Source organism: Carlito syrichta, unplaced genomic scaffold (genome assembly GCF_000164805.1).
Source record: "Carlito syrichta isolate Samal-C Ts95f unplaced genomic scaffold, Tarsius_syrichta-2.0.1 Scaffold251657, whole genome shotgun sequence".
Taxonomy (NCBI): Eukaryota; Metazoa; Chordata; class Mammalia; order Primates; family Tarsiidae; genus Carlito; species Carlito syrichta.
Window position 1 is genome coordinate 69,148 of NW_007195753.1, and position 26,643 is coordinate 95,790.

General features: G+C 42.5%; 1 protein-coding gene across 2 annotated transcripts in view; it reads right to left on the minus strand.

Annotated features, from left to right (window-relative positions):
• The window catches only part of NDP (NDP, norrin cystine knot growth factor), a 79,118-nt gene that overhangs the window by 5,711 nt on the left and 46,764 nt on the right, over window positions 1-26,643 (minus strand). Inside the window, exons 1-2 of one of the 2 annotated variants that reach the window (XM_008052000.2) lie at window positions 19,490-20,084; window positions 3,859-4,241 (exon numbers count right to left, since the gene is read on the minus strand). In XM_008052000.2, the coding sequence (XP_008050191.1) occupies window positions 3,859-4,032 (174 nt within the window). In that variant the 5' untranslated portion in view covers window positions 4,033-4,241; window positions 19,490-20,084. Of the gene's footprint in view, window positions 1-3,858; window positions 4,242-19,489; window positions 20,085-26,643 lie in introns of those variants that run through there. The other variant, XM_021709527.1, reaches the window with a different exon arrangement.

Consider the following 26,643-nt stretch of genomic DNA (forward strand, 5'->3'; position numbering starts at 1 on the left):
CTGCGGTGGCCAGGAGCGGCCACTGCACTCCAGTCTGGGCGACAGAGTGAGACTCTAACTCAAAAAAAAATAAAAAATAAAATCATATCTCTCAAGTAGTCAATTGTAGTATAAACACGATATTCCTACTCCCCTCATTTCTTCTACCGCACTATGAGCTTCATAGATAGCAGAAGGAGACAGCTTGGGGGTCCTAACAGTTTCCTTTCAACTCCAAGGCTCAGCCCTTAGCAAGCTAGGTTCCTTTTCTTCTGGAATTTTTCCAGACTTTGTCTCCTGGAAACTTCTTCCTTCTCCTTTGTAGCCATCCCTTGGGATGTGCACAGGCTTCTGTGGCCCTTACAAGTTCAGACAACCATGATCTGGCTCCACACCCTGACCTGGGGCCACCACCTCCCACCCCTCACTCAACTGAGGCTTCACAGTCTAGTCCTGCCTGCACACTTTCCCAGTCCTGGTTTCTGAAAACCCCTTCCTGGCCTGAATCCAGAACTTACCCCTCTCCAGCCCTTCCTTCTTCCACTCACCTGGGAAGGGAGGTCACACCAGACCACAGGGGCTGTTGCTCTTTCTTTTATCCTCCCTCTTAGCATCCAGCACGGTGGCTTACATTTACATTGTTCTTCTGCCCCGCCCTGTGTTTAACAACAATCACAATGAGGTTCATTTTTCTAATCCTTTAAGATTATAGACGATCCCAACAGTTATTGAGGACTCAGTAGTGACTGAAATAGAAAAATGAGCCTAAACACCTGTCCACTTTATAACTTCATCAAGATCATAATATCATTTATTAAATGTCTATTATATGTCAGACACTGTGTTGGATGCTTTACAAATATCACCAATATCCACACCCACACCCTCAGGTAGGCAGCTCCATTTTGCACGGGAAGAAACTGAGGCATCGAATAATTACTTAGCTTTCTCCAAGTCCCCTATTTGGCAAGCTGTGGAACTAGAATTGGAAACCAGGCCTCTCTCACTTCAAAGCCTGGAATGCCTCAGTTGCCTTAAATATTTTCCAGCCACTTGTTTCCACTAACCACTGACCTTGTGCCTGTTTGCTCTAGCTTTACTCGTCTGAATTTTAGAGAAACATGGTCTCCCTTGAAGATTATAAAGAATGCCGCCACTCCAAGGATCTTTTGTACCTAATCCCAGGAGGTGCCACCACTTAACCACAAGGTACATCCTAATTTATGGCCTGCCTTGGTGACCACTGTAGCCAGTCTTTTCTGTCTAAATTCATCTCAGTCTTTTCCTGAATAGCTGGGAGATGGACAACAGGACCCTGGGACTGGTCAGCTGTAAGCTTAGGACTAGGGTAAACAGACAGTCTCATTGAAGCCTCCCAAGTTGAACCTGAACTTCTAAATAATGGCTCCTAAATTCTACTTGCACTTGTCCAATATGAAGATCCAAGTAGTAGAGAGATGAATGCTGTGAGACCAAGATTGCCACTCCCTGGCTATATGACATCTACGTCTTTGGGGTTTCAGTTTTCCTTACCAGTGGAATGGGAATGATAACGTCTGCGATCACAGATTTGTTGGCAATGATCAGAGCATATAGTATGAGGTGCATGACACTTATTAGGTGTTTAAGCACATGCTCTCCCTACCTTGAGTCTGAGTCACACGCCTCTGTTCATCTGTCTTCACAAGACCAGACACTGGATAAATGCAAGTCAGGAAATGTTGACAGTTGACAGACAAAGAGTAGGTACATGTCGAGTAAATAATAACCCTTAAACATGATGTTGAGGGAAAATTTTCATAGAGAGAAAAAAATCTACCCTAGACTTTTTGTAAGAGAAGTTAGGGTAGATTGTTGTTAGCTCTCTTCTAGACACAGGCTAAATGCTTTATCCCTCTAAAGGGAGACAATTTCATTAAGTGAGACCCATTAGTGAGAAGATCAGCCTGAGTCTGTGAGAGTTAAGAATTACAGAACATTTCCAAATGAAAACAGTTTTGTTCCGGGATACATAGAGAAAATCTAATCTAGAAAAGGTCTGGGTAGCTGATATTCTGCCAGGCATATTTTATGGCCAAGGAAGCAAGGTTTTATAATTGCAAGCACCATTTACATAAAACTCTTGCTATATTTGGGATAGTTTAGGATGTTTGAAAACAGATTGTTCCCACGAAATTACAAACATTTCTCGTACTATCACAATTTTGCGTTGTTATTTATCATGGCATTCTGGAAGAAATAAAGGTGAACAACAGTAAACTAAAGTCTGTTTCTAAGACTCTTGCTCTTGTGAATTTGTTAGGTTTGAATTAATGATGTCTCTTCTTTGACCTTTCTTAGATCAATGTGATAGTTGCTAAGACACACCTCTATCCTTTCATCCAATCTTTCCAGATCGTTTTCTAGTTTTTAATAGATGTTCCTATTTCTCTGTTCCTTTCTATCATCACAGTGGCATTTTCTTTTAAATAACTTTAATTCCTCTAAAAAAATAATCATTATTATGGAGGACTACTCAACAGAGGAGGACATTATCCATTATCCATAAAAAACGCTAAATATTAGTGCTGTTTCTGAAGGAGGTGTGGGGAGAAGCTTATAATTGCTGCAGTCAACCTTACTTAGACTTACAATTTCTGAGCAATCACAATTACAAAAGCACTTCTCATATTTTTTTCTCAATCTGTTTAGTTTTCTTTTCCTAAGAAGGGATTTTATCCCTGCAAAAATTTACATTAATCTATTATTCCTTTTTTGGGTTCTACAAGTAAAAATAAGAACCAGACAATTTTTCTTAAATGGAAAATCTCTATTTGTTCCCACAGATCTTATTAATATAATGGTTAAAGCTATTTAACTCAAATTCTGCCCCCCCAAACTAAAACAAGTCATATCATTGAGTTATAATCAGATAAGCTAATGGCAATTTTAAAGACAGACAGAAGTCATAATGCTTTAAAATGGAGAGTGGCAAGTTGACTTATATGCTCTAATTCTAGTGACTGATATTGCAAAAAATTCTTCATTATACTGGTAATTTTAAAAACACTTGCCATATGAGAATGTAAGTGGTTTTAGTCTCAGAACTAAAAGTGAAAATCTCTGAGGTTGGAGTGAACAAATTTTTATTTACCAAGTGTAGACAGATTTCCTTCATGTGCCTGGTCGGGAGCAGTGACAGTCATGCAAACTCATTTGGAGCATGTTTCTTCCTACAATGTGCCTCCCTTCTGGGTGGTCCATGTGACTGGCCACTCTTGGTAGCCTTTTAAGCATGATATTCCTTTGCACACCACTGAGGAATGGGCTGCCTCTGAAAAAAATGCAATATACTCCAAAGAAGAATGATTTGGGTCACCAATGTAAAAACTGATAAATAATCAAACTGTCATCTTATCTTCTGAAATGATTTTAACATAAATGTGGAACATGAAGGAAAGCTCAGACCACAAAGCCAATTACCAACTATTTCACCAGAAAACTCTTTACAGAGCCCCTAAGAAGTATGTTTTACTGTTCATTTATATTCTTTGCATTCCCTTCCTCTTTATTGCTGATAGAGATAGAAGGAGTTTAATAATTTGTGGATCCCATTTTTTTCTTGAAAAAGAATACTACCGCTCATAAATTTCACAGTCAGAGACAAAAGACACCCTTCCCACTAGATGGATGTGCACATGGTCTATTAGGCAGTTTTACTGACAAAAAGGCGAAGCATGATCGGAAATCCTAAAAGCCCGATTTTCCCACAAGTCCTTCAGGCCAGCCACACAGCTCAAGTTTGAGCTATGATCATAGTTCTTTATCCCCTGACAAAGAAATATGGCTTCTCTCCTGCTTCTGGGGAGAATGCTCATCTCACAGAGACTCTGGTCTTACCTTTGAGCTACATTTGTACAATGGATGACTGATAGAATCCACATAGTGGTGCCTCATGCAGCGTCGAGGGTCCGAGTCCATCATGAAAGAGCTGTCCGTTTTGCTGTCTGTATCTCCCATTATCACCAGCAGGGAGAGCATAGAAAAGGATGCAGCTAGTACATGATTTCTCATTGTTGTAAAAAAAAAAACTTCTCCAGAGGAACAGCAGAGGGAGGCAGAGGACAAAAAATTGGAAATGCCTTCACCTCCTAGGATCCAGTTCCTTTCAGGGAAAGGGCGGGATCTGGCTGAAGTTTTCTGGTAGTCATTGTCCTTTGTATGCCGGAGTTTTGTCTTACTCTTTGCACCTACAATCCATCATCACAGTATCTGCTGCACAACTGGAATGGAAACATAAATTATTTTCCCCAGAAATATTTACCCAGAACCACTAATGGAACCCAGGAGGTCTTGAGCAGAATTTTTGCATGTTATTTTGAGTGGAGAATATTGGTTTCTAGAGTGTCATTAGCATAAGCTGTCATCCATTCCAAGGCCCCCCGCCCCACATAGCTTATGCTGTATATTTATAACCATTTGGAGGTGAACACAATGGTTTCATGGATGCACGTGTTGACTTTAATTGCTGGAGTCCGTGTTCCTAGGGGCAAGAATAGTCTGAACCCATGGTAAAGATGAAACATGTGGTTCTGGCAAGAGCATAGCTGATTTGGGTGGTTTCATCTTTATCCTTGGTTGGTGGGGGCAGGAGGGTCTATTCCATTTCTCAGTAAGCTCTGGTATCAACATCAGCTCGCAGGGATAGAGAGGAGGCAGGTCAGAGCTAATGAACACAGGCCGTGTCCCACAGGGAAGTACATTTTCCACTTTCAAGTCCGTACGCACCCACCCACCCACCTAGTTTTCCACTTCTGTGCTTGGGGCTCATCCTGTTTTTGTTTTAAGTCCCGTGCCACCCAGCACAGATGGTAAACTATATCTGAAATACATGTTATGTTAACTGGCCGCCAGCATGGTTAAGGCAGGGCATGCGTATTTGCTAAGAGTCACATATCTCTGCAGAGCCTTTGTCGCCTGGGCACATGGTGTAATTTGAAAAAGAAATGGTCATTGGAGAAGAGATTGACTATTAAAGTGGAATCATATCAGGCCGATTTTCCTGAAATTTGCTTTATTCTTTTAACCATATCTCTTAGACAAAAAGCTGGGGTCCAGAAATCTCAAATCACCTCACTCACCCCCAGGCATGGCCAACACTGGTCCTTTTTTTATCATAGCAGAAGACAGAGTCTATCAAAAATATTTTCAAATATTTTGGAAAATTGGGAGGCCCGACATTACATCCAAAATGAAAGGAACTTGATAATTAAAGCTTCAGAAAAACTTTCAAAGGTATTTCAGATAAATGTTTGATCCTTTCATTCATAGACATTTTTTCTCACTTCCTACTCATGGACAGTCCGAATAAACATAGCAAAGTGTTGATAAAATCAAGATTAGAAGTTCAATTCAGTGTAAGCAATTTGTTTTGCCCTGATAGAATGGCTTCAGATCCACTTAGCTTCCATCAGCTGTATTGCAAGTGTGGGGCAGGGGATCCTAAGTGAATCCCTAAGGGGTGTGTGAGATAGAGCTGTTTCAGAGCAGAGCATCCCTGGCAATAACAAAGCCTCAGTGTACATGTTTCCTGGAAGTCCTATAAACTGCAGGAAGGGCAGGTTCCAGTAATGAGGGGACCCACCTGGATTTGAGTCCTGGCACTGCCATTAATTAACTGGGGAACCTAACACAGCTCACTTAAACTCTTCCAGCCCGTTTCCTCATCTGTACAGTAGGGGAGTTTACAGAGGCCACATCTGCTGTCCCCTCTTGTTCCAAAATGCCATCACTTATAGCTATGAATTCAGCTACTATTATCTCCACATGTAGAAGGTTGAGTAGACCCAATTCCTTATAGCTTTGCGCCACTTTATGCACATGCTACTAACAACATCTCATTAAAATGGGATCAAACTTGTGCCCAAAGTTCCAAAATGGCAAAGAATGCAGAAGAATATTTTTTTGTTTTCTTTTTAGTTACGTATTTTAGAGTTTTCTATATACCTTACCCTGAACCTCACCAAGACATCAGATCAAAGAACCAGAACTTTCCTGGGGTCCAGCTTCAGAAGATGCACTATTACTAACCATATCTCGAGTTTCAATATGGCTAAATTATCCCAAGTGATTTCTTATCTCTTTGAAGGCTTAATTCGTCTCAAAAAGGGAATTGATTAAATTTCTCCTTTCACTGCTCCAGTCTACAGATAGCCCCCCTAGGAGTCAATGACAAAAGGACGAAGGGGGAAGCAGACATTCCAGTCCTTGGCCTCCTTTTTCACTTCCAGCAACTTCTCTTCAGAGCCATGGCCAGGAAGTATGGTTAAATGAGCAAAGCAAATTAAAGAAAAACATATACAGCATGATGGCCAAAACAAGGCACAACATCAGTAACAAAACTGATAGTATACATGATTGTATTTGTTGGCATTCCCACTTTTTCCATAGGAAAGGAAATATAAAGAGCCCTTAAACATGGAAGATGGGCACCCTTACTCATCTAAGAGAAACAAAAATTAAAGTACTTTGAGATACTTTGTTCAACCAATCAGATTTACAAAGATTCCAAAGTCTGATTATGCACCCTATCGGCAAGGCTGTGGAAAAACAGGCTTATTTTGGAGACAGTTCAGTATAAATTGATCCAAACTCTGCAGAGGCCAATTTGGCAATATCTTTTAAAAATGCAAATGTGTATAATTTAGACCCAGCAAGTCCACTCCTGTGAATTCTCCTACATGTGAAATCATACAAGCACATGGTTGTAATAGCATAAAATTGGAAACAGCACAAAATATCCATCAGTAGGGGACTGGTTAATTATATGATAAAACATTCATTCACCGAAATACTAAGCAATTATACAAAGAAAGACACAGAAACTCTATGTATTGATTTGTGTTAAAATGAGAAGGGATATATATATATTTGCATAGAGAAGCTCTGAAAAGACACTCAAGCAATTAATACAATTATATTCCTGCTGGAGTTGGGAGACAAGCATGAAAGACAGACTTTTAACTGTATTTCACTTTTTGTATTTTCAGATTTTTGAACTTATAGATGTACTATCTATTTAAAATTTCGTTAAAAAATAATGCTTCATCTTTTAAAATTTCAGCTTATGACTGATAACTTAGTTAACAGATGCTTGGTTTTTGAGTATTTTAATAATTTTTTTTTGTTTATTTCTTATAAATGGAAGACATGCTTGTCTCTTATTCAAATACTCTTCCAGGTGACCATTTAGTTCTCATACACTACTGCCACCTAGTAGCAACATCCTGAATTGCAAGCATAGTTAAAAAAAATGTTTTCCTGAGAAGTGAATAAAACACTTTTGCAAGCAAATATTATGAAGTTTACACAAATCAATTGATAGTGTCACATACAATGTAACTTTATCATCTGATTTTCCCTTTAGAGATGATAAGCTGAACCCAGAAATAGTAAAGAATAAAAAAGTGACAGAGGAAATGCTGCTTTACCACTAATTCTAAGAAATAATTTTTTTCTTTTTTCTTTTTTTTTTTTGAGTTAGAGTCTCACTCTGTTGCCCAGGATGGAGTGCAGGGGCATGCTCATGGCCACCACAACTTCGACCTTCTGGGATCAAGCGATCCTTCTGCCTCAGCCTTCCAAGTAGCCAGAACTGCAGGCACGTGCTACCACGCCCAGGCTGGTCTCGAACCCTCAAGCTCAGGCAATCCACTCACCACGGCCTCCTAAAGTACTGGGATTACAGGCTGAGCCACCAAGCCCAGCATTTTATTCATTTCAACACATTTACAAATCATGATACTTTTTGTCCAGCTTTTTCGAATTTGTTTTTTGAAACAAGGTCTCAGTCTTTCACCCAGGCTGGAGTGCAGTGGCATGTTCATTCTCACTGCAGCCTCCAACTCCTGGGCTCATGTGAGCCTCCTGCTTCAGCCTCCCAAGTAGTTGGGACTACAGTTGCACATCACCACATCTGGCTTTTTTTTTTTTAGTAGAGACAGAGTCTCGCTATGTTACCCAGGCTGATCTCAAACTCCTGGCCTCAAACAATCCTCCTTCCTTGGCCTCTAAAACTTCTGAGATTATAGGCATAAGCCACCACTCCCTGTCCAGCTTTTATCTTAAACTCTGAAATAAGAACGTAAGCAACAATATAAATATGGCATGGAACTCACAGAACCCTCAAGGCAAAAAGATAAGATGCTTGCAACATAACACGAGGATTTTTTTTCCATAAGTGTTTAATTTGAATGAACCAACACCATTGTGTTGAAGAAGAAATAAAAATAAAGCTCAAGTAAAAAGTAATGTGTTAAGGTGTCCTGATATTGTGTTGGTCAGGGTGTGCATAGATGAGAACATGCAGAGTGGGCGGGGGAAAACTTCATAAAGAGGAAAATCAGGAATTGCAAAATGTACACTACTGGCATCCCCACTTTCTGGCAGCCTGTGGTATCTCTGTCTTGGAGGAACTTCTGTCATTTTCTCAAAACGAAATTAATTTTAGTTTAACCTTAATTTTTTTTAAGCCCTGTGTCATAAAATCAAATGCTGCCTATCAAGATTTAGAAGCTTGGCCCAGGCAATAATGGACTGAATGACAGAATGACTCTTACTGAGCTCAGTAGCCCTGTGGCCACTCTATGTTCTGGGTAGGGTCTCTGAGACATAGACTTGGCCAATGTACAGAGTTCACATTCTAATAGCTTCAATGTGGAGCCTCTGCCAGCAGGAGAGGCACGTAGGCTGGCGTGCCCAACTTTGGAGCTACCCTCCAAATGATACCAGTGGAAAAGAACAACTGGTGCCCAGATTTCCCCACCTGTCATCCTCAGCGAAATAATATAGCAGAGCTTACAGCAGGCCCAGCCTCCTGGGTGAGAGATGGTGCTGTGCCCACAGATCAGCTCACTCTTGGGCTGACCTTCTGCCTGGCAGAGGGTAAAGTGCTAGTCTCACACAAGCTATTCCAGCAACAGGCTAAGACAAGTGGCATGTGCCAAGAATGGCCTTATTCTTGCCCTGCTTGCCAGGCACAGGAGGGTGGTGTTTTGGTATCCATATTCCCCCCTGGGCTGTTTTCAATACTAATATATGCAGGTATTCCCTCCTGTGGATTCTTTTAACAATTTTTTTAACACATATTCACTGAGCTCCTACAATGTGTCTCCTTCTGCTCTTGCAGATTAAGATAAGGGTCAAGGGAAAATTAGGTCCTAACCTATACACTTCTTTTGGCTTACTGGATCCAAACGCAAAGAGTCTTGGCCTGTTGTTTTCCAGGGTGATTTATTTTTTTGGACACATTAATAAACTCCTTGCACATCTAACTTGTATCCAACATGCGCTGTATCATTTCTAAGAAGATCAAGTTAAGCAAATAAAACATAATGACTTTGGAATGGAGTCAGTATACCAGCCAGAATTATTTGCTATTTATTGTAATTTTTTTTTTTTCCTCAGTTGGAGTCTCACTCCGTCGCCCAGACTGGAGTGCAGTGGCCGCTCCTGGTCCCCGCAGCCTCGACCTGCTGGGCTCCGGTGATCCTTCCGCCTCAGCCTTCCGAGTAGCTGGAACTACAGGCACGCGCTACCACGCCCGGCTGGTTTTTTTGTTGTTTTTTTTTTTTATTGTAGAGATGAGGCCTCTTCAAGTTGCCCAGGTGGGTCTCGAACCCGCGGGCTCAGGCAATCCACTCACCTCAGCCTCCCAAAGCGCAGGATTACAGGCTGAGCCACAGAGCCCGGCTTATTTATTGTAATTTTAAAAAATTATGGTGTGAGGCACGAGTAAGGTAAAGATGGCAGAACATACAGCCTCTCTCTCACAGGAATTGCCAAAAAAATGGAAGATTTATAAGTGTGGAAGAAAGCTTGCTAGATAACACTAGATAATACTTCATGCGGTACTAAGATTGGAAAAACAAGAAACTCTAGGTCTACTTCAGAGAGTGTGAAGTGCTAAGTAGCCCCTTCTCGGGAACTCAAAGAATTCCAGTTGGATCTAGTCAACTAGATGCCTTGGAGAATAAGTCAGATGCCTCATCCCAAAGCACTTAATTTATAAACTGTAAACAGCATGTTGGAGCTTATAAAGCATCCAGTGCCCTCAGTGAATGGTTTTTAATATTCTTTCTATCTGGCAGCACATCAGTGTCAGCCAAGAAGCCAAGTCTGGGCTGACCCAAAGACAGCAGTATGAACTGCAAATGCTGCCAGGTTCCCAGCCTGCCGACTCCAGGTATCTCCAAGGATGGGCAGCCACAAGGTCAGCAGGGAGGGAGCGGCTCCAGCCTCTTTCATCTCAGAGATAGCCACATTTCATGTGTCTGTTCTACAATGTGGGGGCAGTGAGGGAGCATGGGAGGCAATGACTGCCCCCATAGAGCTATCTTGGGAGAAAGACTACATCCTTGTGATTCAAAAACAGTCATCGGTCTGTGATAGGACTCTGTGTTCTCCCAACCTGTACCACTAGCCAAGTGCAGCCGAGCTCAGCAGCAGGGGTAATGGAGGAAGAAAAGGATAAGCAAAGGGGAAGGAGAATATAGCCAGGAGATGAGGCACTACATCACAATCCCGGGGTAAACAGGAGTGCAAAAATGAAGGACGTGGAATAGAAATAATTTGAGGGGCGATGAGCTAACCATCAAATGACCCCACGTGTGTGTATGTACTTGGCTTGAATAGTTTCACTGTCTGGGGAGAGACTGGAGTGGGAGGGAGGACTCGGCCTTGAGCCTGACTGAAACTTAAAATTCTGATTGTCAAGAAGTCCAGAAAAGCCTCTCTCACTGTAATCCAAACTCCCACTTACCTGCAGCTTTCATCTTTTCCTCTCCGGACCCATCGCTAGTCTATATTGTTAATGTCCTGTGTTCCAGTATTTTGCACGAATATTCAGAAATATTGGATAGCTATTTCACTGCATTCTGAAACCCACAGAGCATTCTATTGCCTGATCTGGTGAAAGGAAAGCTGATCTGAGGATCCTCAAGCCCTGTGCCCAACCCTCTCATCATTGGCTGTGCAATCTTGAGTAAATCACATGCTTTCTCTAGGACTTGGTTTCCTCACTACAAATTGAACAGATTGGAATAGATACTTCTACAGCCCTATCCATTTCTAACAGTCTCTAACTCTACCCAAGCTTCTCAAAACACCTGCTTTGGGGCTACACATTCTCCAAAGCAATCCTACAAAATGAGTTCTTGCCTTACTCAAGGAGTTAATGACTGCTGAAGAGTCCAAACAAATTCTAATGTGGTGTCTGAAACAACATTGAAAGTTAAGCTATACGTGTTTGCCCCTTGATGAGGTTATATTTGTGGCCTGAAATAAAAATAGTTCTTAATAACCAACTGATTTGGTGCTTGCAATGTGCTAAATAATTAATAAATTAATAATATCCTATTAAAAATAGGAAGGGGTTAGTGAGGATATTTAACCAGTTTCCATTTCTCTTAGAGCTGTCTTAAAATTTGTGGTGTTTCTGTACAATCTCCACTAAAGCATAAAGGGAGAGAGAAGAAAGGTTACTAGTTGCCAATCATGCTAGAATTAGACTTCTTTTATTTGATGATGACATAGGCTGAGTTCAACTCTCCTGTACCTTTCTTTTTTTTTTTTTTTTGAATCGGGTTCTCACTCTGTCACCCAGGCTGGAGTGCACAGCGGCACACTCATGGCCACCGCAGCAGCGAAATGCTGGGCTCTAGGGATCCTTCTGCCTCAGCCTTCCAAGTAGCTGGAACCACAGGCACGCACCACCATGCCTGGCTTTTTAAAAATTATTATGGTAGAGATGAGGTCTCGCCAAGTTGCCCAGGCTGGTCTCAAACCCCTGGGCCCAGGCAATCCTTTGACCTCCACCGCCCAAAGTGCTGGAATTACAGGCATGAGCCACAGTGCCCAGCTCCTGTACCTTTCTTATGAATGACGCTTAACTCCTAAACTGAGCTTGAGCCACAGATCCTTATGCCCTAGTGGGTCCACCTGTGAAGACTGGTTAGAGTTGTCTTCTGTGCAGATGTGGAATTAATAAAGTCCTAGTGGTCCAGAGCAAAGCACTGTTTGGTAAAATACCTGCAGAACTTCCGTGCTAAGGGAAGTACATTCCTGAAGCCCTGGGCTGAGACAAGTCTAAAAGAGTTGACCATTGGGTACGGTTCTTGAATCCTGTGCTGGGTGTATATGGGCTTCTATAGTTTCTATGGAAGGACTTATTCTGAGTTCTTAACAGTTGGCATAATGGACTGACTTTTATAATACAAACTTTCATAAATTGGAAATGACCAGGTCTGATTATTTAAGTATCAGAAAGTACTTTGCTGTTGAAGTCCTTTTCACTGGGGGTTTGGATTATTTCTGTAAATCCAGCCACCCAGCTAGGAGCTGTGACTGATACGGTGATGAGCTGTCAGAAAATGCTTAGGGGCGGCCTTTCAACAGTGCCACAAATCAACAGTAGCCCTAAACGCGAAGTCCTCTTCCATCTTTTTGTCAGTAGGGAATAAAAATAGGGAAGAAGAAAGCCACAGAAGTATAAAAAGAGAAGGAGGAAGGGTTAATTTTGATATTCACACCTGCCACTGCCCTTTTGATTTTTTTCAAATGGCATAATTTCAGAAAGGGAAGTTTTCCTTCATTTCACCCACTCCCTCCAAGGAAGGAGGGTTTTGTATGAAGAATAAGGCACAATCTAATGCTCACTTCGCATAAGACCCTTCGGAAAGAAAGTACAAGAGTTCCGAGATACCCAACCCACAGGACTCAGTGCTGCCAAAACCCATGAATGTATGCTCTCCCTGTGGAAGAGAAAATGTGGCCAGGTGCCCTGGGGACACTTGTGCTGAAAGAACTCAACACTTGCCCTGCCGTTGGCCTGCTGGCTATGGTATAGCCTTAGGAGAAGAAAGGTGACCAATGTTAGCTCAGGGTACAGGCTCCATTTATTTATTTATTTATTTTTACCCCAGAGCCAAATGAGTATGTTGGCTTTTCTTCAAAGAGTCTAGGAAAGTATTTCCAAAGCTGCATGTGAATCTCCTCTTTGCAACAACGTTTTGGAATGGTGGGTAGTGATCTCACCTAACAGCTGTAGAGCCCTTAGTTAGGAATGGGGCATAAACAATAGCATCAACTCAGCCTTCCCAGTCCTCATACAATTGACCTTTTCTGCCCAACGGTGGATTTGAATGCTGAATTCAATCCTGTTGCAATCTGGAACACTCCTGGATACACACCTATTTCAAAGGTGCATGTTTAACATAAAAATCACATAAAATATCTGTCCCTATATTACTAATAACCCTGAACTTGAGCTTGTGGTTTCTTCTTTGTCTTTTGCTTTACTTAAACCATGCATACTACAGCTCCATGTTTTGACTGCCAGTTCTCCTGTAACAATCCTATTCTGCTGTCTTTGGATTCCAAACCTCAAAAGAAAAATTTTAATTCTGAAAAGGAGTAATTTTCCATAATTTGGGGGCAAGGGGAGAAATCATAGAAATGTTTTGAGATCTAAAATATCACCTTAGGTTTTAAAGAAAAATTGGACTTTGATGAAGGATTAGATTTCTTGGATTCTTTACATCTGTATTAGAAATGTGTGCACCTACATTTTACTTAGAGTTGAGGATGGAGGATTTTTCTTACTTGAGGAATTGACCTTCTTTTGAGGTTAAAAAAAAAAAAGACAACTTCAAACCCCTTCCTGGGAGGGAGTGGGTGAAATGAAGGGATCCTTCTCTTTCTGAAATTGTGCTACTTGAAAAAAATTGAAAGGGCAGTGGCAGATTTTGAACATCAAAACTAATTCTTCCTCCTTCTTTTTTGTTATTTCTCCCATGACCTGCTCTCTTCCTATTTCTATTCCCTATTGATAAAAGGATGGAAGACAACTCCACATTTAGGGCAATTGTTGGTTTGTGGCACTGTAGAACATTTTATGACAGCATTTTCTGACAGCTTATCAACTTTCTTGAATGTCTTAACCTGTGGACCATTCCTTTTTAAAGGGTACTGCAATTGGTAGATCACGTCTTAAAAAGAAAAAGTTGGGATTGAACCAGGTCTTGGAAGAGAGCAAATTGTCTGAAAATTCTTAGCTTTTGGTGAATAAAAAAGAAAAATATTCTACTGCAAATCTTATACCTGGGTTTAAAGCTACTAGTCAACATTCATGTCCAGATTTTGCCATGAGGGTGAAATGGACCTCAACTGGATGAATTCCTGATTATGAGCACTAGGGATATGTTGCCAACTGAAGTTACCCATTCTTTGAATCTTCTGGGTCAGCACTCTTTCTAACAAGAAAGTAGTTGTTTCAAACTGTAAACCCCATCCAGGGTGTTATGTTCTGACTATTGAAAATTGGTCTGGGGGTGTGACTCTCAGCAACATATGCTCAATCACCAGGCTCTGAGAACCTCTGAGGAAGGGGACAGTAAACATGAATGAGACAAGCAAATGACTGCCAGAGACACAAGAAAAAAGCTTTGCAGATGCAAGGGAAGCTGGCATCAGAAATAATGCCATCAGCACAATCTTCCTCAAAAACTCAACTGTGTGGGTGTGTGAATTTGCAGCATGCAACCTGCACAGCCAAGCGAGCACTGATTTCAGTTCCAGCCTCCCCTGCCCTGCTGTACACTCATGGGGGTTCAGAAGGATTTCCCACCCTTTGTTTTCTTCTGAAATCAAACACAGAAGTTCATGATTGCTGACCTGATGGGCGAGGAGTGGGTACTACCAGCTGGAACATTGCCACTGGCAGGGGCAGACAAGAAAACAGGAATGCTCTTAATGTCCTCCCAAAGAAAACCTTTGATGGACAAAAGAGTGGTTGTATTTTTACCCTCTCCCTTCATGCTGCCAGGCGTCTTTAAATAGATCCTCTAGCCTAGGGACTTGTATGGAATAATTCATATTAAAACCCAAGAAGTGGCAGAGGAGGGGAGTTGGTTCTTTCTTCTCTTTCTTTTCTCTCTCTCTTTCTTTCCTTTTTCTTCTTGTCAAACTAACAGGGAAAGACTCATTTTAATTCAGCTGTGTTAAGTTTTTCCTTTTGGGTCTTTTAATGAACTTTAGCTAATTTGGAAAAGACAATCAAAGCCCCCAGGGAATAAAAAAGGAATAGGAAGCCGCCTCATAGCTTGCTCTTTAATACCTTTTGGTCCCAAAGACATTAGCAGCATCTTTTAAGGATGCTGCATAGAGAGGTTTACAGGAGGCTCTTAAATGGGAATCTCTAATTGAGAGGTCCACTTCTTTCCATATGTGACTCATCAACCAAACTGTTGTTCTGCTGTTAGGAGAAAGAAAAAAAAGTCCCTCCCCATCTCCAACGCCCCATACATTTTTAGTTGGGCTCAACTCAGGATCTATTTCCCCCACTCCCTTTCACCAAATGAGTTTCATAAAGACACCCAGGCCTGTGCTAGGCAAATTAAAAGTCCTGTCTCTCCTTTTTGTTTGAGGAGGGAGGGATGTGGGAAGGACAGACAAGGAAAGGGGGCAGGGCCCAAGGATCCAGAGAGCTTTGTTTCAAGTCACTTGTCTCTCACCCCACCTCCTGAAACAGAGAATAACCGCATTTCTCTTAATGTAGGCCGAAGTGCATCCAGGCATTCCCATAGCGCTCCCACCCCCAGGCCTTTGCCGGAGATGTTCGGGTCACTGTGATGGTATGCTCATTCCTGCCAACCCGGTCACTCCAGCCCTGCTCTCCGCAGCCCAAAGGGCAGCCGAGCCATGTGGCTGCTCCTCTCTGTGAGTGGGTTCAGGCTCAGGGCTACAAAAAGACCCCCGATCCTATCAGCCAGGCAGAGCTGGTGCCAAGAATGACATCCTGGGAATACTATGGAGATGAGGAGACCTCATGGGTCGTTCTCCCCGGATGGAACAGGACCCAGGCTGTCTGGAAAACAGGCAGAGCAAAGAGCCAGCTCACAATAGAAGGAGCTCAGGCGAAGGGAAAAGGGGGCGGGCTGGGAGCAGTGGTGAGCAAAAGAAAAGAAAAGCCACATGCCACCCAGGAAGATTCCAGGGCCAGCAGGAGGAGGTGGTGGAGGAAGGACTTGCAGGAAACAAGTACCCAGACATGGCACTGCCAGTCTAGCTGGATTCTTTTCTGAATTAGATTATGCGAAAGAAAGAGAGGAAATATATAGCCGGCCAGCTGTTCAAAGGCTTACAACCTTGCTTTTATTGTCCGGGTAAGTTGGTGAGGTGGGGCATCAGAGGAATTCCAAACATACCATCTCAGAGAAATTTTAATATGTTCCACAGTGTCATACACGAAGAGGAAATGACAGCTGATCACAGCCAGGGCAGGCCACAGCAATCCAGGCCCTGGAGCTCACCCACCCTCCCAGGGCCCTGCTTCCCCTTCTGCCTTAGCACTTCTCAGTCTTTCCACCTGCCTTCCCATCCCCTCTGCTTCCGCTGGCTGCTGGCCTAACGGAGAGGGCCTGGACAAAGCAGCTTTGACTGACTGTCATGGGAAGAGGTGAGGATGGGCTTGAAGGCCGCTGGCCAAGAAGCTGAGGGCTGACTAGGGTGAGTCAGGCACCCCAGGGAGTCAGAGGCATTTTTATCCAACCACGAGGGATTATCTGCTGATAAGGACCAAGTCAAAGACCCTGATGATGCTGTCTTCAGGGTTTTTCCCAGTAACCTTACCATGTGATAAAACACCATACTGGGTTATTTGAAAGCAACCTTACCATGTGATAAAGCACCATACTGGGTTATTTGAAAGCAACTGTGTGTGGCTCTGACAGAGACCTGGGTTTGGGGAACAGCTTCCAGCAGCTTCTTCACAAGGGCCTCCTGAACTGAGGCCAGGCCCAGAGGTTTCAATCCTGGGGATAGGGCAAGTGAGTTGTGGGAGCCGGTGGCTGCATCTTCCTCCATGCATGTTTCTAATTCAGTGACTCATCAAGCGGCCCTGATGTCAGCTGCTGAATAGGTGACTCACACTCATCCCCGATGGAGACAGCACATGGTCCTTTCCAAAGGGTGCTAAGGCGAGCAAAGAAAGGATAAGCTGCTCTTTTTTCCAGGTTTCTTCTACCTAGGCTGGAAACATCCAGGCTCTGTTAGCTGTGCAAGTGATGTGTACCCAGAATCTGGCAACAACAACAAAACACCCTAAGGGGAACGACTTAATCATCAATGAAAAGAAAACCATTGAATGAAAATCATTTCAAGTAAATCTGGAAACTAGCAACTATTTAAAATGGTTCTTTATAACAAGAAACTCACTGCCCAGTTTATCCACTGGCAACACCCATTTCAGTTCCAAAAATCTAACTGGAGTTAGCATACAGACTGAGAATTAGGGTGTGGGACAATGTCTCATTTACCTTCGCATCCATCAGGACTAGCATAGTGCCAGGTATATAGAAATGCTTGATAAATATGTATTAGAGAATGATGGAATGAATAATCAACCAGTAAGAATAATAGTCCTTGAATTGTGAGTTCTTAAAATATAGTAAAAATTGCTGGCCACCATTGGTGGCTATAATTCCAAGAAACTCACCACATTTTTCAAGGCCCCAGGAAAATAAATGAGTTGGAAATTGTTAAATGTATTGAAAAATGATTTATTTTTCCCTTGACAGTGTCACTGGAACTCGAATTAAGATTGAAAACTCCACAGGCACATTTCCATCTGTGGGTGTCAGCTGCTTGGTACACAGTCGTTAGAAGGCCTCAGCCAGTTCTCCCATTACCTGAACCAAATGTATTTTAAAATAAATGATGCAAAAACATTGTATTTTGTGTTCAAATACTCTCGTGCAATGATCTGAATAATAGCTTAAGAAAATCGTTTTGATTTGGCTAAATGCTTTACTAGTAGCAATTTTAATTTTTTTAAAATTCAGAGTAAAATTTTATAGCAATAGAATCCATAGCAACTTTTACAGGTTTTCTTGAATAATGAGTATTCCAAAGTTGTAAATTAACTCACTCAAATGTCAGATTTTCATTCAACAATGCTTGTTAGGCTAGTGATTAGAGGAAATCAGAAAAAGTTTCCCACATATGATGTCCTGGTCTGTAATGAAAACAGGTCAACAAGATACTAAAGTTACTTGTAGAAGCAAGACTGATGAGAAGAAAATGAACAGATATTTGCATCTGGTCTAAACGTTCAGTTGAGAGGCGTTCTGCAGTCCTGACTAGATGTGGTTGACATCCACAACCCACTCTGTTTGGGGCACGTCTGTGCTTTCAAATACACCTGGTATCTAATGTTATGTGTTGGAGCAGTTTGCCAATGCCAGCTCTTTGTAATTAAAATAAACTAATATTAGAAATGAAAAGAGGCATGTTTCACAGCAGCCATATCTGTTATTAATGACAGTTACAAAGGGCTGTACGTGGGACTCCCATCTTGCCAAACAGCTTCTTTTCTTGCACCTGAATCTCAGTAGAGATGGGAGTCTGCCTCTTTCATGGAGGCTTATCTGGGTTTGTCCATTACAATGAGCCTCAGTTTCTGGGCGTTCTGAGTCATTAACATTCTGTACACAATCAAACTTCCCGTCCCCCAAGAAAGAATTATGCTCAGGCCTCCTACAGCTCAATTGTTCATTTAAAGAGAGAACTTGAATTCAGCAGTTTGAAAGAAATCCTCCGAATATTCCTCAGGTATCTGTAGGAGTCATTCCTACAGGTCCTGGTCCCTGTGCTGGTGGGAGCATCCTTTCCCAGTCACTCCTTGGACATCGTGCTGCAGGGACGAGCTGACGACTAAAAATAACCCCCTGCAATAAGTCCAAGGCAAACAGCATGTATTTCCTCAGACTTTTTGCCCAATGAAAATCATACAGTAAACCCATCCTCATCTCTCCCCGGTGTTCCCGACTGCATCTATGGAAGCGAAGTCCTGCACGTTGGGAGAAGAGTGCAAAAGAGCATAATTCCTGCAAAGCGTGACACAGAAAGCTAGAAGTAAATGTTGCCTATTGTTTGAAGTCATTCTGAGCACTCCGGCAGAGCCCTGGCAGGAGATCAGCAGCATACATAAGTAGTAATAAAAGTAAACAGTGCGCTTTTAAACTCGCAGGCTTGCCTGGGATCATAGTGCCCCCATTGTAAGTGGGATGAGGGTGGTGGGGAAGATACTGGGCTCCGTGAATCCATGTTGACGAGTTGCGGCTTCGCAGCCCCCCTTTCACAGGGACAACTATAAGAACCATCACAAAGTTACATCTAACTACGCAGAGAGTTAGAGAAGAAAATCTCTTTAAGTCAAACCAAAAGATATTTTCGAGCTTCTCTGGGAGGCTCCCTGTTCTGTCACAGACTTTAAAGACCCGTTCATTTAAACACACACACACACACACACACACACACACACAATGCTAACATGCTACAGATTAATGCAAATTACAGTAATGCAAATTTAAGTGGTATTTAAAGGTTGTCTCTTTGTCTGAGAGGAGGATGAAATGCTCGGTTTGGAAAGAAGCGATTTCCTAGGCAAGCCGGCAGCGCTTGTTTTCCTGCTTACCTTGGGGGAAACGCAGGGCTCCTTTCTTCTCAGACTTTTCTGAGAGCTAGAAAGAGGTCCTGTTACTTCCAAATGCTTTTGTTCTTCTGTCCCTCTGTCACATGGCTTGCCTTTTATATTTGCAACACACAAAAGTTAGGACTGTTGTTTAAGCGACACAGGGAGAGAGAGAGGGAGAAAGAGAGAGAGAGAGAGAGAGAGGGAGAGAGAGAGAGAATGTCAAATGGAAAAGTGCCATTGCAGTCATATATCAATCAGGCGTGCGGCCGCGGCAGCGCACTAGCAAATGGGAATGCCACGGAAATGTGAGGCGCTCGTTATCGGGACTCAGTCGCTGCCCACCGCTCGGCTCCCTTCCACGGAGCATCTCACGATGAGAACAGCGTGGAAGAACAAGGGATGGGAAGTTTCTTTCTTTCTCTTTTCAAATGGTATTATGGAAATAGTAAGAGGCCAAGTGAATATTCTGAATGCAATTCTTTTGCAAGTATGTGGCTGCCATAAAGATGTGCTGTCCTCAATAGAGATGCATAGTTTGGGAAATACAAAGACAGAGTGGCATGCCGTTGAACGATTCAGTCGGCAGCTGACTGGGATGAAGTTGAAATTCGAAGTAAGAGAGGAGGAAGACAGGGATCCGAAATCTTTCTCAGGCGATGCTGTGAAAGCAAGTGCAAAACGCTGCCCTATTTTATCACGATGTGTGTAGGTGGTGAGAGTTCTTTTTTTTCCGAGTTGTTCAGCCATTAAATGATTTTTAGCAGCATGTACATGATTAAACCCACAATGGCACTTTAATAAGCGCCTTCATCTGCATCGTTTAGAATAAAACTTTAGATCTGATTTCGAAACAATGAGACTGTGTAGTTCTGACTCCTTGAGTTATATGCAGGTGGGACTAACAGGTAAGGCCAACCCATCACACCACAACAAAGGTAACTATGTGTGGGTTAAGTACCTGCAGCTGAATAATGCTGCGCTATGAGCTGTGGGACTACAAAGGGAAATATTTCACAATTCTTGTCCTTTAAAAGCTTAAAAATAAGGCAGGAAGTTGTCAGAAATTTTGGTGGAAAATGTGAAGAACCATTTTTAATTTTTTAATGGCAGGTAGACGCAGCCCAGAATAATTTGTTTTATTAACACTGATGAAAAATTGAACTGAGATTATTTTTGTAAAAAACAATATTTCATGGAAAGGTAAATATATCATAAAACTTCAGAGGAAATTTTTCCTGGGAGCTTCATATAGTTGTTGATGCGGAAACTGTCACGTTCAACTGTATCAAACCATTTATTATTCATTAATAAATTTACAATCACATTATCACTTTTCCATAGAAACTTTACTGATGTTTACAAGTGGTATCTTAAAATTTTCCATCTCACCCTTTTGTTAATAAGTCCCTTTTCTTTTACTCCACCTGGGGAAAACAAACAAGCAACAACCAGCCAGTCACAAATAGAATTCACCTGAGAAGATAAAGAATAAATGACAAGCTCAAAGCCTTGAAACAAAACCTGGCCCTTGGCTGATGGTGATATTGGCTACATGTCTTAAAAGCAGAAGATCAAAAAGCAAATGGAAATTGGGCCTTAAAACTGGAAATAATCTGAAAGGGGAAATGACTTGTAGCTGAGTAAGAGCCATGGAAACAGTCAGGAATACATTTTCTGGCTCAATTTTGTGGGTCAGATTGGAAGAAAGAATAAACTCTTTGGCCACCAACATTTTTGAATATCAGAGCTTGACATTCATCCACCTTTTCATTTCTCTTAGAAATAATCTGTGACTTTCTCAACATATACTTGCTACTCCACCCTGCCATCTTTCGCCTTCAGGTTGTCAGGGTCACGCTATCTGCTGTGAAAGCAACATGAAAAGGTGCGGTTCCTGGGCGGAATTTTCCAGCCTTCTACTATCTGCCCTTCTGAAAGAGCACCACAGAAAGTGTAAAGATTGCAAACACATTGACTGCTTGGCCGCAGGAGACAAGCTCTCTCCCAGATGGAGCCCCACTGCTTCCTCCAGCCGTTATTCTGTCAGGGGTGGCGAAGAATACCATCTGCTGCCCCATTCAAGAGGGAGGCTTTGCCTCCGCCCATTGGGCTCCAGAGGACCCGTTTCTAAGCCCGTCAATAGGTATCTGGCAACAACAACTCTTTTCATCACATCACCATGCTTTTTAGAAAGGTCACTGTGCCACGTGTGATCTCTTTACTGGCCGTCATTAACATTGCTAAGAAGGGTTCCCTTTAACTTTACATCTATGCCAAAGATTTTTTTTAAAAAGACCCCTGCGGTTATTTCACATGCACTCAGGGTGGAAAGGGTTTGCAGAAGGAGATGTCTATCAGCTGGCTGGGAAATGCTTCAAGGGATCACTTCTGAGCCTTTTATTTCTGATACTGTTTTCAGGCCCCGTCTCTCTTTCTTGGTAGCTCTAGTGGATATTTACAGGAGTCACTTAGCATCCAAACACCCCTGGGGGAATGGGTAATCCCAAAGCAAGTGGGAGACAGCACCTGCCTTCTTGTTGCTGAACTTGAAGAAGCAGGTGTCTCCTTTCCCCTCTTCAGGGCAGCTGGTTTACCAGGTGAGCTGTTGGGAGGAGTGACAAAGACATGCAGACATTCAGAGATTATTCCCTCTGTGGTCCCACTGGAGTTGGGAGCCCAGAGGTTACAGCAGCCAGTGTCAGGGGCAACAGAGTCAGCAATGTAACTGTGGGTATCTTGGGGACACAGGGCCTCTGACGATATCATTAGCAGTCTGTTCTCTTTGGCTGCATCCTTGTTCACCATTTTATGAGCCTGGAGCTCCAGCTTTCCCGGTGATTCTATGAACTGCACCCCATCCCCACCCCTGCCAAGATCCTGCCAATAAATTCCTTTCTCCTTTAATTAGCTAGAGACAGTTTTTGAGGTTGGAAACCAAGAGTCTTGACCCGAACACTACATTTTCCAAATTTAGGCAAACTAACATCATTAACATACTAATGGAAACACAGCCTCCACTTCCTCCTAGTTACTTCCCCCCAAAAGTAAATGGTTTCAGATTCATTGTCAGTCTGCTATGGTCTCTGCTATAACATTCCTGTGTGGGTGCATAATAGGATCCACAATGTATGTGCGTGTGTACAATCCCAACATACCAGCGTAACCTACTAGGCACAGTTTACAATGATCTGTGAGAATGCTAATCTTAGTTGTCCTCATGAATAGGATAGTATTCATTCTTCCAAAAATACTTGCTAATAGTAACTACTTAATGGATGTTTATTCTCTGCTGGGCACTGTACCAAATATTCTACATACATTACCTCTTTCAGAAAGATATACAGCAACTCTATGAGGTAAATGCCATTATAGCCACTATTGTATAAATGGAGAACCTGAGTGCCTGAGAAGTTAGGTGACTTGCCTGTGGTTGACACAGCAAGCAAATGGCAGATGTGAACTATGACTTTTCTGTCTCCAAAGATTATGGCTTAACTACTATGCCACGCTGCCTCCATGCAACAGAAATTCCTTGAGCAGTGCCTACATTGTAATACTCTGCCCATTGGGCTCCAGAGGACCCGTTTCTAAGCCAGTGTTTATGATGCTGTAGGGAAGAAAGAATGCTTGCTTATGAAGACACTGCAAGGTAGAATGTGATCAACGCCACACACACAAAAAAAGGTAGCATAAGAGGAAGTAGCACAACCAAGAGAACTCTATGGGTCTGGGTTTTGAAGACACAGAATGGGAATCAGAGGACCAAGGTGATTGCAGCCAGATATTTTGGCTGGACCTAAATTTATGCTACAATGAGCCAGGAAGATGTGATGAACAGAGTGCAGCCAGGTCAGGGAGCTGGGGCCAAATAGGATTAAAAAGGAGAGGATAGAGTGGCAAGTCAGACTGAGACATAGGGGAGCTTATGTAAGTGGAAGAAGGAGACAGAAGCAAAGGAGCAAAGATAAGCAGCATGGCAGCAGTGTGAGCAGGTACTTTCGTTCACCATGGCTTCATCCAACAAGCATTCTTTTATGAAAAGAACTGTTTTTCAAAAAACACGATCATTTAAAAGTCATTGTCAGCCGGGCTTGGTGGCTCAGCCTTTAATCCCGTGCCTTTGGGAGGCTGAGATGAGTGGATTGCCTGAGCCTGTGGGTTCGAGATCCTCCTGGGCAACTTGGCGAGACCTCATCTCTACAATAAATCAAAAAATTAGCCGGGCGTGGTAACCGGCCACCGCACTCCAGTATGGGCGACAGAGTGGACTCAACTCAAAAAAATAAAATAAAATAAAATAAAAGTCACTGTCACAAAGCCATAGTAAATAACTTGAAATAAACCTTGAAATACTGGAAAAAAAATTATTTGAGTGCCTCCTAACTGCCTGATGCTGTTTTCATCCTAGGGACTTTGGCATTGGATAAGGCAGGCAAAATTTCTGTGGATATAGTGGAAGAATATGTCAGTAAGGACACATTAACGACAAATAACAAAAACCTTGAGTATCACAGCTTAAAGCATAAGGACATTTATGGTGCTCACTCAGAAAGTGGGCAGTTCTAGGGTTGGTATAGTGACTCCAAGGTATCATTAAAAAACCCCAAACTCCTTCCACTTCCATCACACTCAACATTGTTGACTTCTGTTCTCCTCTGGCAGGTCAATTCATGGCTACAAGATGGTTGGTGGAACTCTAGAAATCACATTGAAATTCAGAAGTCAAGAGAAGAAGAGAGAAGAATATGCTCTTTGCTTCTTCATTAAGGAGGGAAATCTTTCCAGAAACCTCAAAGCCTTACATTCCACTGATCAGAACCTGACCACCACACCCAGCCCAACGGTGATCTCTGCAAGGGGGAAGCACAGTTGCTATCACTGGGTTGACCAATCACGGTCCATGCCTTGGGGCTGGGTGCATAGCGAATTAAACATAGCCTAGATTCCCTTAGCGATGAAAGAGAATGAATGGCAGTTGGGTAGATAACCAGTAGCATCTGCCACCGTGAGAGAGACAATATATATACAAGGTAAAGTCAGAGTGACAAATGCTAATGAGGAAAATAAAACAGTGATGATATAGAGAATAACGAAGGTAGTACAGGAAACAGAAAACAGAGTGAGTTAATAGGGTGATTAGAGTCAGTCTCTCTAAGGAGGCGACATCTGCATGTAAGTGCTAAGAACAAGCTTGGTAAACAGAAATGCTGGGATGGCTTAAACAGACGGAGAGGGGGAATCAGTAGAAGATGTGGTCAGAGATGGAAGCAGGGGCCATATATATCACATACAACTGTACAGGCCAGTGTAGGAGTTTGGATTTTTGTTATGGGTTGAATTGATACCCTCCACCCTGAAAAAATGATGTGTTAGCATCTTAACTCCCAGTACCTTAGAATGCGACTTATTTGGAAATAGGGTCTTCACAGAGGTAATCAAGTTAAAATGAGGTCATTTGGTGCACCCTAATCCAGTATGATTCATGTTTTTATAAAAGGGAGAATTTAGGGCATCAAGACAGATAAACACAGAGAGAAAATGATGTGCAGACACACAGAAAGAAGACAGCCATGTAATTGGAGTAATGCATCTACAAGCCAAGAAATGCCAAAGATTGCCAGCAAATACAAGAAGCTACAAGTTGCAAAGAAGGAGTCTCCCTTAGAGCCGCCAGAGAGAACATGGCCTTGCAGACACCTTGACTGCATACTCCGGGTCTCCAGAACTAAGAGACTAAATTTTTGTTGTTTTAAACAACCCACTTTTTGGTACTTTGATACAGCAGCCCTAGGAAAGTAATACAATTTGTTTTCAAATGGATGGGAATTTGTTGGTGGATTTAAAACAATGATTTACGCTGGGCCCGGTGGCTCAACCTGTAATCCCACGCCTTTGGAAGGCTGAGGTGAGTGGATTGCCCGAGCCCGCGGGTTCGAGACCTGCCTGGGCAGGCGAGACCTCATCTCTACAATAAATAAAAAAATCAGCCGGGCGTAGTAGCGCATGCCTATAATTCTGGCTACTTGGAAGGCTGAGGCGGAAGGATCGCCGGAGCCCAACAGGTCGAGGCTGCGGTGGCCGGGAGCGGCCACTGCACTCCAGTCTGGGCGACAGAGTGAGACTCCAACTCAAAAAAAAATAAAAATAAAACAATGATTTACAATTTTAGAAGTTTACTCTGGCTCACATGTAGAGATGGGTCATAGGCAGATAAGGAGGTGGGAAGGAACAAAGACTGGCTGGAAAGAATTCATTCAAGTTCCCTAGGCGAAAGAAGGTAGCAGGTTGCACCAAGGTTAAAAGTAGACAGATTTCAGATATGTTTTGAAGGTAGAATATGCAAGACTTCCTTCTGGATTGGATGAAGGAGGTGGAAAAAGGAGAAAAATCAAGAGGTATTCCAGCCCCATGGTAGAGTGAGGTAGCCTCAACTTTGGTGAGGGGTGGAACTGGAATCAGTAATTCATTCTGGCATTCTTATTAGACATCCAAGTTCAAATGTAAAGAAAATAGGTTGATACACAAGTCTGGATTTCAGTGCCAATTTCAGAAGCTGTACATCTGGAGGTTGTCAACCTATGGAGGATAATTAAAGCTACATGACTGAGATCACCTAGAAAGAGAATCTAGCTTAAGGAGAGAAGAGGGACTATGACGAAGTACTGGAGCTCTCCCATATCCAATGAGATTGAAAAAGAAGTCAGAGGTAGGCGGAAAACCAAGAGAGTGGACTGTCACCAGAAAAACAAATAGCAGCTTTGGTGTTGCTTCTTTAATCATAGAAAATTGTTGCTCGAAACTAGAGCAAGGTATCTACATCTTTAGTCCTATGCTTCTCAACTTTAGAACTGAATGAAGAACTTTTATAATGCTGAGGCCCAGGCTTCATCCAGGCTAATTAAAACAACATTTCTAAGGGTGGGGGCTAAGCATTTGGAATTTTTAGAAGCTCTCCTAACATCAAAGGTACTGTTCATGAGAGGCATAATTGATAAGATGGACCTTATTAAAATTAAAAACTGCCGGGCTCAGTGGTTCAGCCTGAAATCCCGCGCCTTTGGGAGGCTGAGGTGGGTGGATTGCCTGAGCCCGTGGGTTCGAGACCCGCCTGGGCAACTTGGCGAGACCTCATCTCTACAATAAATCAAAAAATC